This window comes from Ictidomys tridecemlineatus, chromosome 11 (assembly GCF_052094955.1).
Source record: "Ictidomys tridecemlineatus isolate mIctTri1 chromosome 11, mIctTri1.hap1, whole genome shotgun sequence".
NCBI classification, from domain to species: Eukaryota; Metazoa; Chordata; class Mammalia; order Rodentia; family Sciuridae; genus Ictidomys; species Ictidomys tridecemlineatus.
In genome coordinates, this window is record NC_135487.1 from 58,508,817 (window position 1) to 58,524,060 (window position 15,244).

The 15,244-nt window shown below is 30.9% G+C and overlaps 1 protein-coding gene across 1 annotated transcript in view; it reads right to left on the reverse strand.

Moving 5' to 3' along the window:
• The window catches only part of Lrriq3 (leucine rich repeats and IQ motif containing 3), a 162,159-nt gene that overhangs the window by 55,892 nt on the left and 91,023 nt on the right, over window positions 1-15,244 (reverse strand). The window contains exon 6 of the mRNA XM_005330713.4: window positions 4,520-4,649. Coding sequence (XP_005330770.1) covers window positions 4,520-4,649 — 130 coding nt within the window. The remainder of the gene's footprint in view (window positions 1-4,519; window positions 4,650-15,244) is intronic.

Consider the following 15,244-nt stretch of genomic DNA (forward strand, 5'->3'; position numbering starts at 1 on the left):
AGTAAGAAGGTTTCTTCAAGTAATTAAAAATAGAACTATTAAGATTTAACAATCTCAGGACTAGGGTTATGACTTAGCAGTAGAGCACTCACCTGGCATGTGCAAGGCCCTGGGTTCGATCCTCAGCACCACATAAAAAAATTTAAAAAAGTAAAATAAAGGTATTGTGTCCAACAACAACAACAACAAAAGATTTATCAATCCCACTCATGGATATATATCCAATGGAAATTAATTAGTATTCTAAAGAGATATCTATATTTCCATATTCATTGCATCATTAATCATAATACCCAGGAAATAGAAATAATTTATGTGTCCATCACCTGATAAATGGATAAGGACAACTTGGTACATTTATATGATGGAATACTATTCAGTCATAAAAAGAATTAAGTCCTGTCATTTACAATAACATGGATGGAAATGAAGATCATCATATTAAGTGAAATAAAGCACGTGCAGAAAAACAAGTACTGCATGATCTTACTCAGAGGTGGAATCTAAAAAAATCTAGACTGGGGGGTACAAAATGCAGGGAGAGTGTGGTAGGAGAAGGGATGGAGAAAGATTGATCTATGGTTACTACATTCCAGTTAGATAGAAATAAGAAATTCTGGGGTTATTGTACAATGATAACAATAATGTACTGTGCATTTCAAAAAGCTAGAAGAAAGGATATTGAAAGATTTCACCATAAATAAATAATTAATGTTTGAGAAGATATATATGTTTATTTAAATATTACACTATACATATTTCTTAAAATATATCATGGTATCCCTTTTATATGTACAATTTTATGTTTTATACATAAATTTAAAATGAATATATTTTTAAAACAACATATGGAATAACAAAAGACATTTATACCAATAGAATAGAATAGACTGCCTAGATATAAACTATTTAATATATGGTCAAATGATTTCCAATAAAAGTTTCAAGAACATTCAGTGGGTAGGAAGTCTTTTTTCACAATTAGGGCTTTTAAAACTGAATATCCACATGAAAATAAGTGAGTTTGAATTCATATTTTATATAAAAAAATCAATCCAAAGTTAATGAAGAACCTAAACATTGAGTTAAAATTATAAAACTCACTGGGTACAATGACTCATGTCTATAATCTCAGAGGCTAGCGAGGCTGAGGCAGGATTTGAGTTTAAAGCCATCCTCAGCAACTTAGCGAGGCCCTAAGCAACTCAGAAAGACCCTATCTATAAATAAAATGTTTAAAAAGGTCTGAGAATATTGCTCAGTGGTTTAGTTCCCCTGGGTTCAATCCCTGAACCCCCTACCACCAAAAAAGATCATAAAACCCATAGAACAGAGAAAAAGCTCCAAGAGATTGGTGTTCTCAGTGATTTCTTAGATATGACACAAAAAGCATACGAAATAAAATTAAAAGTAAATAATTTGGGGGCTGGGGATGTGGCTCAAGTGGTAGCGCGCTCTCCTGGCATGCGTGCGGCCCGGGTTCGATCCTCAGCACCACATACCAACACAGATGTTATGTCCGCCGAGAACTAAAAAATAAATATTAAAAATTCTCTCTCTCTCTCTCCTCTCTCTCTCTCTCTTTAAAAAAAAGTAAATAATTTGGACTTAGAATGCTTTTGTATGTCACAGACACTACTAATAGAATGAAAAGGCAATTCACACAATGAAAGGAAATCATTTTCAAATCATTTACTTGATAACAGATTGGTATCCAAAATATATAAGAAATCCTACTATTAGCCACATTTAAAATAAACAATCAAATAAGAAGATTGTTACTTGCTGTGTTGGCACATGCCTGTACTACTGGCAACTCAGGATATTGAGGCAGGAGAATTGCAAGTTGGAGGCCAGGTTTTGCAACTTAGTGAGAACTCTTATCAAAATAAAAAATAAATAAATGAATGAGAAATTAGTTATAAGTTTTGACCAAGATTTGGACCAATTTGTACAATTATACACTGGTTTGTGGGAACATAAAATGGTAAAGCTGCTACAGAAAATAGTTCCTGAAAAATTAAAAATAGAATCATCAAAGCTGGATGCAGTGGCATGCAAGTCCCAGTTACTTGGGAAGCTGAGGTTGGAGGATCACTTGAGCCTAAGAATTTTAGAACATGGACACCATAATGTGATCCCCATATCAAAAAAGAAAGAAAAAGGAAGGAAGGAAATAAAGAAAATAAGCGAGATCCTCCCAAAGCAGGGGTTCAAAGACATATTCCACACTCATGTTCATAGCAATATTATTCACAATAGCTAAAACATGGAAGAAAATCAAGTGTCTATTGGTGAATGAGTGGATAAGCAAAATAGGCTATATACATATATAAGAATTTTATTCAGCCTTAAAAAAGAGAGAAATCCTGATACATGATACAGCACAGATGAAAGTTATAAACTTAATCCTTAAGTGACCAAACTCAATTACGGAAGAACAGATAGTATATGAAGTCTCTTGTATGAGATAACTAGAGTAATCAAATTCCAGAGAAGAAAAGTAGATGGTGGTGCCAGGAGGTGGAATGCCAAGGATGATCAAAGTAAATGTATAATGAGTATGGAGCTTCAGTTGAGGAAGATAGAAAAGTTCTGGAGATAGACGGGTGATTACGATCGTTGCGCAACAATATAAAATTGCTTAATATTACCAAACTGTAGAATTATGATTATGTTATGGATGTTTAACAGAAAAATGATATAAGAAAAATACCCAGAACTGAAGGACAAAATTTTTCAGATTGAAAAAGCACAATAAACTGAATAGAGAGAAAACCCAGCTAATCAAACTAAAACTGAGACAAATCACTTATGAAATACTTGAATACCTGACATAAAAACTGCTTATTTACAGTGAAAGGTGACAATCAACAACAAACAGAAGTTCACACACATCAGATCAAGAACTAAATGGCAATGGATGCCAAAAGTAACACTGGTATCTAGAAAGCAAGGAAGTAATTCTAAAAAAAGAAAGAAAATTGAAAAACATTCTGTATTTAATTGCACTTAATCTCATCATCTACCAAATTAGGTGTGGCATAAAGACAAGCTTAGGCTTTTAAATTTTAAAAAAATTTAACCTCTATGCATAAGTTGTCAGTAATAGAGAAGGCCTCTCATTAAAAGAAGAAAATAAACCAAGAAAGAACATGATATAGAATCCTGGAAACAAGGGTTTCAACAGATTAGAGAGAGATAAACTCTCAAGATCACGGTGGAAGGAAAGTGCCAAAATAACAGCTATCATAGGAAGTACAGCAATAAAATTAAAAGAGTAAAAAGATGGGATCCAGAAGGATTATCTTTTTTTAAAAATGTGGGTATATTTGAATTGGCAGTAGTTTGAATGGTGTAAGAGATTTGAAAACACATTTTCAACAAAAAACTGCATAAAAAAACAAATTTATTCCTAAAATAATGTGGCCCAGCTGTGGGCAGTATTTACTTAGTCAAAATAAATACAAATGAAATATTAGTTAACTCCAAATAGTGATGTTATAATTCTATTAGGAGAAGAGAGAAGGTTATAGGTAAGTGTATGTGTTAAGGAGAATTATAAGAGAATAAAATCTCAATCTTTCATAGTAGAAACCTATAGATTAAATCTAAATTTGAAAAAGAGATTTTCTGATTAAGCTCAAATTATTTATTTTTAATTTTAATATAATAAAATTATTGAATTAAATGGCCTTGAAGTAGTAAAAGGAATGAGTGGAGGGGTATGTAGCATGGACTCCTATTTTTCCTTTTATTCCAGTTTGGTTTATAAGCCTAAAGGTTTAAAACATCATATAAAAATAAAATTACATTTAAATAAAAGACATAGAACTTTATGAAGTACATGAAAATAATGATGTACAGATAAAATAAGCAACAAGTCACTGGCAGATGTGGATCTAGCAGAGTGACCAGTTTTACATGCAAGAAAAGAAAATAACCAAGATAAAGATACCAACATGGAATTTTATAAAATAGAAAGAATTAAGTATTTGTGAATTAAAGAGGATCCCTTTAGATAACTGATTTTCAAATTAAAAGGCTTTATAATACTTCTGTGAAAGATGATAGAAAAAAGAATGTCTCTTATAACATTTTCTCATTTTAAAAAATCTTTAAAAATAAAAGAATGCATATTTACAACCAAAATTTAATAATACTCATTTATATAACAAAAATAATTACAAAGTTGAAGTAAATTTAATATCACTTTTTAATTTCAAAATTTGTGATTAATCTGATACTTCATATAGTTCTCAAAGAAGGTGTAATACGGACAAAACCATACAATAACAAAACAATCAATTCAGTGTAATTCTTGCTATCCAATTTACCCACTTCCAAATATCTAGGTTCTTCCAAATATTAGGTTCTTGAAATTCATGGAATTCATGAATTTGTATATTTCATTGACTCTTGTATTTATTTAGAGTTCAAGTCATTCTTCCCAATGGGCAGTGCTTTATTTAGTCATCAAAATATATTTTTAAATATAATTAAAATTTATATAACTTACCTTCTTGAAAGAGATGACTTGATTTTTTTGATTTCCTGCCAATATCTTTTGTTTTTAATCCATATATAATGGGAGAAACATTTTTTCTCTGTCCACTAGCTTTTTTAAGATCAACAGAAGAATAAATATCCTGTGAAAATAAAATAAAAGCACTGATAGCATCTCATATGTTTTAGAGTTCCCAAAGAGCTTTCATATGCAATATATAATATTATAATTGACTTTAATTAAAAAGAAATCTGGAAAATAGGCAGAGTTAAGAAAAAAATTTAAAAAATCTTCCTTTCTGTAATATTTTGATAAACTGTCCTTCTATTAAGAGTTAATAATATACCTTAGATAAAGCTACAAAAGAGATGGAGGATAAAGGAGACCTGTCCAGAGAATGCCATAAGGAGACAGCAAAGAAACACACTATAGTGTTTGTCCAGAAAGTCTAAAGGAAGATTCAGAGAAAGAAAATTTACTTCACAGAACAATGATGACAGCAACATAAGCTGGAAAAGGAGGAACAGTAACACAAGAAGAATGTGGTGGGGGTGGTCAGCATAATTAAAAATCTGAAAAAAAACAAGTGGATCAAATATGACTGGGAGGAATAACAAGTTGAAGAGGAGCTTCATCAAAAAATGGGGGCATTGTCAATGTAAACTGTATGTCTGTATTGTAATGTTTTATTAACTCTTTTTCTCTTCAGAGTCCAGCCAGGACTATTCCAGAGGTTTTATCAGGTCATGAGGGAATCATCTCTATTTTATTGCATGCATTGCTTCTATCCTCAAAGTTCTCTCATCATTCCAGAGAGATTCTAGAGCTTCAAACACCTTGTCTACATTTCAGTCTGGAAGATGGAAGAAGAGAAAATTTAAAAAGGGCACAATCATATTTCTTATCTCTTCTCAGAGATTCTACTAATCACTTCTACTAAGATCTCACTGACCACTCACAGTTACAAAGGAGAGGGTAAGGAATATGGCCTTTAAACTAGGAAAAAAAAAAGGAGGGGGTACTGGAGTAAAATTGAAGGCCTCTTACTAAGAAGAAGAGAAGGGGGAACAAAGGACAGATAAAAATGGGCAAATAATTATCTCTGTCACAGGTAGAAAAACGAAGACCATAAAAGGATGTATATGTTTGTACATTACAACTTTTGCAGGATAATGTGCTTTCCTTGATAATAAACACTGATCTAAATTCTAAAAGCTTAGCAAATATTCACCTGAAGCTAGATCTTTCTGAGATGTTTGCTTTTGCATATTTGAATATATAACATTTACATAGAGTTTATCACCTGCCATTATTTTAAGCTCTTTACAGATATTAGCTCATTTAATACATAAAAAAACAGGAGGTGAGCTTTTTCACCCTGCAAGCTCTCATAGAGATCTTTATGTCTATGAGAATTAAAGTCATAGAAGAGGATTTCAAAATAGAGAAATCATTCTCATATTTTCATCAGTATTTTTACTTGTCCACTGATTCAAACCTCCTTTATTCTTTTATTCTACCTTTTAGTAAAAACCACTTGGATATGTTTTCTCTCTACACCACATAACATAGATATGTTTAATGAAATCTATATTATTATTATTAGAAATATATATTATTAATACATGGTATTCTCTAATTTATCATATTGAAAACAAGTCTGCAATGTCGCAAGTTGCTAGGATATTTTATTGTTCATTGCAGGTACTAAGTATTATCTGTTCATGAATTTATTCTTCAATGAAATAGCTTTCACTCATCAACTCTAAGATAATTTCTTTTAAGTCTTTACATGACAATATCACTAGTTTTTGCTAGAATACAAATAAGCAGGGTACTTTAGACCTCAATAATGGTCTTTGTACTTTATATATTTACAAATTTTTCTTAAGGTTACCAATAATGATTATAATTCATAATATCAAAATGTGATGTGATTTTTAGGTAATGTTGAATCTGTTTTCATTTAAATCTATTTTTATATTAAATATGACAAAAATAGCATAGAACACTATGTTGCAATTAAATCTGAAAAAAATTGTCAAATGCTTTTCCACCTCAAATTTTCTATAAATCCTTATCATACAGTATGATTCTTGTATCTTCCTACTTCTGAGGATTTTACTCTATTTTGATAACTTCCCTATCTTTTCTTGCTAACAATACAATTCATCACATGTGAAAAAATCACTTCAAAGTCCATTTGAATCATAGAAATAGTCTTTTAGATGCCACATTTTTATCCTACCCATAAGAAAATAATGCATGTTCTCAACAATTTGGTTTTCACAAGTATTTATTCCTTTATGTTGCCTCAGAATGATAAAGAAAAAAACACTACGTCAAATCTGAGATGCATTATCTCTATCATAGTTAATTTATAGAATCATGAAATTTAAAAGGCCAGAAATTAAATAAGTAGCTAGCAAATTTATTTTCAAAATATCATTTCTTTAGTTCCCCCCATTTACCTTTTATCATGTATCCAAACATCATTGTTTGTCATAATTTAAAATAGTTTTCCTTGTTTAATTTTAGAAAAGAAAAATTTATTACCAAGATTTCATACTTTATAGTGGAATAAATCTGTAGTAAGATAATCAGTCTAGATCTCTAAATAAACCTATTTATATAAGCTAAAGTCTCTAAGTTAAAGCTCACACAAACTACCAACATAATGAAAATGTACTTTTCTGTTCTATATATTTCAAAAAGAAAAAGAAACAATGTGACCATTATTGACTGATCTATGAGACCATGGAGAAGGAAAAGTTATCAGAAGACTAAGAATGATCTACTAAACATTTTGTTTTCTATAGCAAAAGCATATTCTATTCTCTGTAGCACTCTAATCCTCACACTGGTCTTCAATAATTTTAGAAAATATTTTAAGAATATTTGATAACATTTGACATTATAAGTTGACAACAAATTAATTGCATTAGATATAATTTAATTTTTAACAGGCTCAAGGTAATTCAGTTCAAATATTTGTGTATGGTAAACCTAAATCAGTAGTATGTTTGATATATCTTTCTTTACTTAAAAAATAACAATATGATTAGGTAAAGCACTTGAGTGATCATATGGAAAAAAGTGAGAATTAATAAAATGATACCACTCTGAAAGAACGTCTATAATTTCATTATAAACAGATCTGTTCTCAATCATATCTTGATCAATATGTGTATGTATGATTTGACTCAAAATATAAAAGAAATGTTTATCACATTTTCAGAAGAAATGGTAAAGGAACAAAATCTTTGAACACCAGACAGCAGTCTAAAACATGGCATATCCACAGACTGGAGCAGTGGGTCAAATTAAATACATGAAGTTAAATAGGAAGAGATATTACATTTGGGCAAAAATAATTAATTGAATACATCATATGATTTAAAGGATGAATGATAAGAGACCCAAGATATTTAAGAGAAAACTAATTAGAACCCCTTTGTACAATGTGACTCTAACTTATATTAATATTTACTTTAGAAAGGGAAAAAATGGCACTCTTATCCTATCACTTCTGATCAGAACAATAGTTGGTATATTGTGTCAGGACAGAGAAATATGTTTAAAAGTTACAGAAAACCAGGAACATGAAAAGATAGACGTTTACCCACTAAATTACTGTGAAATTAAGCAGTGTATAAGTCACATTTAAGTAGAGAAAATGTAACAAGAGATCTGGGCTCCACTTTCTTATGACGTACATCTTCCTCTTCTTGGAAAATACTATTCTCCTGTTCAAATCAGAAGAACTTTGTTCTGTAACCCTTTTATGAAACTGTATACGTAAGTCATGAGCATTCTTGGCAAATTCAACCTCCAAAATAGGTCTCAAATCTGTTCAACTTTTTGCATTTCTACTGTTATTTCTTTAAAGTTATGATTTGAACAACCAATAAAAAAATAAATAAAAAAAAAGAAAAAAAAAAGAAAAAAAAATAAAGTTATAATTATCTCTTCCCAGTCAAGGTCAATCACAAATATCTTCTTTTAGTATATACAAGATACATTTACATGGTTCAAGTTGTAAACCTGATCATATTTCTTTTTGTCTTTAAATGTAATTTAAGAATACTAAGTCTTTACTATGAGGTACAAAATCTCAGTAAAATGAGGCCTCTGACTAAATAGCTCGCTCATTTATCTCATGCTACTCTTGACTTAGTTCATTATACTTCTGTCACTCTAGACTTCATTCAGTCTCCTGAAGGAATCTCAAACAAAAGAAGCTATTGCTGTGTTCTGCTGCCTATCCTATCCTCTACTATCCCCCTCCCCTCCCCTCCCCTCCCCTCCCATCTTCTCTCTCTATCCCATCTACTGTAATTCATTTCTCCCCCTTGATTTTTTCCCCCCTCACTTCCTCTTATATGTAATTTTGTATAACAAGTATGGCACTATGTAAAAAAGTGGATGTGTAACCCATGTGATTCTGCAATCTGTATACAGGGTAAAAATGGGAGTTCATAACCCACTTGAATCAAATGTATGAAATATGATATGTCAAGAACTATGTAATGTTTTGAACAACTAATAATAAAAATTTAAAAAGGAAGCTATTGCCTGCCTCTAGTCTTTATGCAGACTCTTCCCCCTGCCTGGAACACTCCTTCCCATACTTCACATGATTAGCTCCTACTCTTCTGGTCTGAACTTAAAATATTATCCCCTCAGAAAATCCTATAACAACCTTGTGAAAAATAATCTCCCTCCTCTTCTTGATTTTTTCTTTATTTTATTTTTTGCAGGGGAGGGTCTCAGGGGTTGAACTCAGGGGCACTAGACCACTGAGCCACATCACCAGTCCTATTTTTTAAATTTTATTTGGAGACAGGGTCTCACTGAGTTTTTTAGTGCCTCACTTTTTGCTGAGGCTAGCTTTGAACTCGCAATCCTCTTGTTTCAGACTCCTGAGCTATTGAGATTGCAGGCATGTGCCACCGTGCCCAGCACCCTATTTGTTTTGATTATAAGATTTATCACAATTTTATTTGTTTGTTTGCTTGAGTTACATTTCCCCACCTAGAATCTAGTTCACAAGGATGTACTGTTTACTCATTACTGAAAATGGTCTATGGCATTCATCAAATAGATGAATTCTAGATAGGGAAGAAGGGTGGAAAGGAAAGGGAGGGGGCAGGGGATTAGCAAGGATGGTGAAATGTGATGAACCTCATTATCCAAAGTACATGTATGAAGACATGAATTGGGTGTTAAGCTACTTTATATACAAACAGAGATATGAAAAATTGTGGTATATATGTGTAATAAAAATTGTAATGCAAAAAAAACCCCAAAGTACATGTATAAAGACATGAATTGGCATGAATATAATTTATATACAAAGAAATGAAAAATTGTGCTCTATACGTGTAATAAGAATTATAATTCAATCCGATGTTGTGTATTAAAAAATAAAATCAATTAAATTAAAAAAATAAAATTATTTGTCAAATTCTGAATGAACAGTGCCAAAGAGAAATATAAACAAGAAAAGTGAAAGTTTAGGAACTTTATTTCAATATGATATGAAATGGACCTCCATGTTTTGGAGAAAAACCAATTACCAGAAATAATTTTAAAATAAATTTATAGCTTTTATTTTTATATGACTTTATCCCTATGACACTTTCAGCATTCTTTTATTTCTGAATTATTTCACACCTTACATTTACTCCAAAGCTTTTCACTTAGCAATTCTTCACAACTCTCACATTTTTCTCCTAAGCTCTTTATCATGTACATCAACTTAGACTCGCCAGAATTTTCTAGGATCTCTTCTACTTTACCAATTCCTGAATTTGTCACATGCACACAAAAGGATAAACATAAGCATCTGGTAGGAATAATTTTATCTTTTTCAGACACATATCTCTACCCATTCTGTTGATTCTATATCATAATAAGCCAAAGAACCAAAATAGTAATGAAGAGCTCTTTCATGGTTTAGAGTGGAGAAGCTAAGAAAAAAATCATCTATAAAAGGTTTGGAAGTGGGAGAGATATGCATATATTAATATATCTCATCCAATTGTAATAAGAAAAAATTTAAGACATTGCTGAAAATTGGAATAGATTAACTGAGGATTAATGATGTCCCATTAACTGACAAACTACATATGTACCCAGTTGTTAAAAAAAAAAATCCAATGGATGCTTGTACTAGATATTTTTCCCCTAAGAAAGATGATGATTTATTATTTAAAATCTGAGAGTAGATGACAGTGGTAATAATTCCCTGTGTCTTCTTTCTAGACCAAGAGTATTATTTTATACTGAACTCTTCTATCTCCCAAACTCAAGGTATATTTCAACTCTTCATGCTTTGTTTACCAACTTATCCTAATGAAAAATCTATTGTATGAAATGACCCTAACATTAGTATTGTAGTTTTTTATTTCATTGTGTGTTACACAAATCACAACGCTTTCACTTTTTGATCAAAGCAGTTTAACAAAGAACCACTGTTATCTTATTCCTGTACTATCTATACTATTCTATGCCTAAACAAACATTATACATTTCTCATTACAAATAGGCTGTATTTCAGAGATCATCTTAGAAACCTCTTTAGAATCACGGTAATTCTAATTAGGATCCCATTCTTTTGGTTGTACATGATGTGGAGGTTTCATTGGTGATACATTCACATGTGAACATAGGAAAGTTATGTGCAATTCTACTGTCTTTCCTAATTAGAATAAGTTATATTCCATGTATATATAAAATGTCAAAATACACTCTACTATCATGTATATCTAAAAACAACAAATACAAAGTAAATCATTTAAAAATAAGCTAAAAAAACACAGTAACTCAGTCATTGGGTATCCTATCTCCTGCTTTTTTTTTTATTTCTCTTTCCTATTTTCAGACAATACATCCTTTTTTTTATGTGCTAATCCAAATCTTAGGTTTTCCAGATAATACTCAAAGGGATAACTCTGGGAGTAAAACACAAATTAAACTGTTTGTTTTATTTGTCTCAGTGGAATTTTTAGCTCTACTGTTTGGCATCAGTCTCTAATGAAATTGGAAAGCAAGCTTTCAATATAAAGGAGGCTAATGTATAGTAAGTACTAAACTTATGACAAGAAGATAGAATTTTCCTCCAAGTGGTAAATTTGTAGGGTGGCATTGGGATCCTTTTAAGAGTCAATGCTGGTTAACAGGAAAAAAAAAAACATAAAGAAAGGGACATGGTTTAAAAATAATGTTTTATGAGAATAATTACTTTTGAAGATATTACTCTTTAAGTAATTTGGAAGGTTTAACTGACTTGAAAAATTTTTACTACCTTGCATTTGACCCTAAACTTAATTTATCTTAACAAAGTAGACTAGAAATTATAACATTCTCAATGTATGAGGAAGAGACTTCACAAAGGAAGACCTAGATATAAAGAGAAATGTGACAGTTTATTTCTATACAAAAAGTAATCAAGAGAAATGAGGTTTCCCAACTATGTTTTCCATAAATGTCCAGTTTAATAACACATGGAGGAAAAAAGAATAAGAAAGCTCATGCCTCCTCAGTTCAAAAAATCTAAGGTCCAGCATTACCAATATTAGAGATACCAATATGTACATCACTGTAGCCACTCTTTTCTATGGTACATACTTAGTGGTAGCAGATGTACACCCAGTAAAAGGCACTAATATTTCCATGAGATTTTAGAATATAATTTCAAGTTCAGAACAATTAATGCTAGTTTGTGAATGTACAATAATTGGTATCACATAGAATAAGTTTAAAAAGAGATACGAGGAAATTTCAGAGTGTTAGAGTTCTACTGAAAACTCATTTTTGGGAGAAAATCTCTCCAGAAAGGCATTGAATTATATTTATCTATTTGGAATGCAATTCCATTTATAATCCTACCTTACTTTTTTCTGATACATTCATCACATTGTCTAATAGCCTATATTCTTTGTACAGGATGCAACCTTATCTGAAATGTCTGGGACTAAAAAGTGTTACACATTTTGGAATATTTGTATAAATGTAAAAAGCTATCTTATTGAATAAGTCTGAACACAAAACTTATTTAGTTTTCATAATACCTCATATACATACCCTAAAGTTAATTTTATACAATATTTTTAATGCAATTGAATTTTGACTATAATTCATCACAAGAGATCAGGTGTGTAATTATACTTGTGGCATGGTTCAGATGCTCAAAAAGTTTTGAACTTTGGTATATTTTGGAATTGTATTTCAGATCAAGGATACTCAAACCTCTGAAATAACTGAGACTTATTCAAAATACTTACTGCAGAGTATTTATTGCATCTTTCAAAGTATTTATTGCATCCGGTCTTATGTCAATCATGTATATTTTTCACCTATAGGAGAATTTTTTTTTGAGGACTCAGTCTGTGACTTAATTATCTCAATATCCCTTTAACAGTTTGATTGGATTCTTTAACCTCTGTCGTAATAAAAACTCAAAATAACAAGAGAATGAAAAATCTGATTATTTATTCACAAAAGGTGTATCAAATGCCAAATATCTACATGACACAATGCTAAGGCCTAGGTATGAAGCTAGTTGGAAGATTTAAATTCAATTCTTCTCTTAATGTAGATGTTAAAAGCATGAAATGAAAATAGTATTGATATTGAGAAAAACAGTAGAAAATGGACTAAATAGAAACAAAACTCCTGATAAAAGCAGGCATTCTATTAACCTCATATCTTAGCACACTTGGTTAGAATAATACTTTTCAACTGGTAAGTCTAATAATTTTGAAGTGAAATGAAAAAATATGTTAATACTGCTAAGGAATCTTCAAATAAGACCAGTTCATAGGGTGATGTAAAATTTAATGATGAACAATAAAACAGAATTTTCAGTTGAAGAAAAAAAAATTTTCCTTAAAAACAAAATATGTAGCTTTAGAGACTATATCTTAAGGTATATTTGAAAAATATTTTTATTTATGAAAACAGAAGAAAAGAACAGTAGTTTGGGACTGCCAACATTTTGATGATGTTTAGGTTGTTTTTCTTTAACCGAAACACTTTAAGCAAATCCAGTACTTTAGAGCTTATAGGCTTTAAACTGGAGTTTGAATCTCAGGAGGGGTTTATGTTTATATTATCCATAAGGAAAACATCTCAATGAATTAACATGGTATCCATATACATAATCATGTTTCCAAAGTAAAGCATGGTACAAGATCCTTGAATATGCTTTAGAACTGCATTATTGATAAACTACCAAACTGACTCATATTTTCTAAAATTGAGGTTTTATAATCCTGCAACTTGGAATAATATACTCATTTTGAAAGTTTGAAATATATGTAAATGCTTCTTCACATTGCTTTTATTACAATATTAAGGCCTAAAAAGACTATTTTCAAAAGATTGCTTTAAATGTAGTGTAATTATGATTCTTCCCACTAAATATCACATATATCCCAGGAACTGCAGAAACTCTTTTGATCTAAAGGTAGATTACATAAAAGTGTGAAACAGAGACACACAAATGTGTGTTTGTATTTGTTTATGTGTGTGTGTGTGTGTGTTAAATCCCTGAGGCTCAGTAAAGTGTTCAGTGACCCCAGATATACATTTGCAAGTTTTTCAGTTTCTGTGCAAATCTCAATCTGTCCAATATCATAGTTTATTCACCACAATTTCTTTAACAGCCTCAAGCATGCAATTCACATAAGAAATATTTCAGCAAATGCCAATATGTAAGTAAGTTACATGCAATCCAATATCCCTGTAACTAGATAAAATGACTCAAAACTATAGTCGGTAGCAGAATTAAATGTCAGCTGAGTAATATCCTCTAGCAACCATCTTCAACAGACACATCAAATTGAACAGCTATACCCATACCAAACTACTTTCACAAGAAGTTTGGATATCAGGTGAGAGATCCTGGTGCCTGCTTTTAATATAACAAAAAGAAAAGACATAACAAAGTAATCAGGAGAGAAGGAGTTGCCTTCATCACCCTTAAAAAGCAATGCAAAACATCCATGAAACAGTGCTGGTTCCTTGAAAATCTAAGCAAAATAGAAAAACTTTTACCTAAACAAATTAAAAAAACTTCTAGAAGTCTTATATAAAATCAGAGATAAAAGTGAAGGCATTACAAATGACACAACAGAAATAAAATAATTAGAGATTTTTACGAACAAATACATGCCAACAGACTGGATAACCTAGAAGAATTTCACAAATTTCTAGATACATACTAATAGCCAAGACTAAACTATGAATAAATAGAAAAGCTGAATAAACCAATCAATAACACTTAGTGGATTCAATCAATAGTAGAAATTATCCCAATCAAAGAAAAGAACAGGACCAGATGAATGTACTGAAGAACTCTATGGAACAGTTAAAGAACTAATATCATGTCTCCTTAGGACATTCCAAAAAGGAGAATAGGAAGGAATTTTCCAAATAATTACCCTGATAAGGATATAATCCAAAATAGAGAATTATAAGCCAATTTGATGTACATGAAAAATTCCTCAAAAACCAGGAGCAAGCAAAATCCAACAGCATATCAGAAAGATCATATACCTTGATCAAGTGAAATTCATCTGAAGAATGCAAGGATGGTTCAACATATACAAATCAATTAACAAGATTTACTATATCTACAGGCTAGACAAATATCAATATAATCATCTCAATAGATGCAGGAAAGTCATTTTAGAAAATTCAACATGCATCCTTTATAAAAATGCTGAGCAA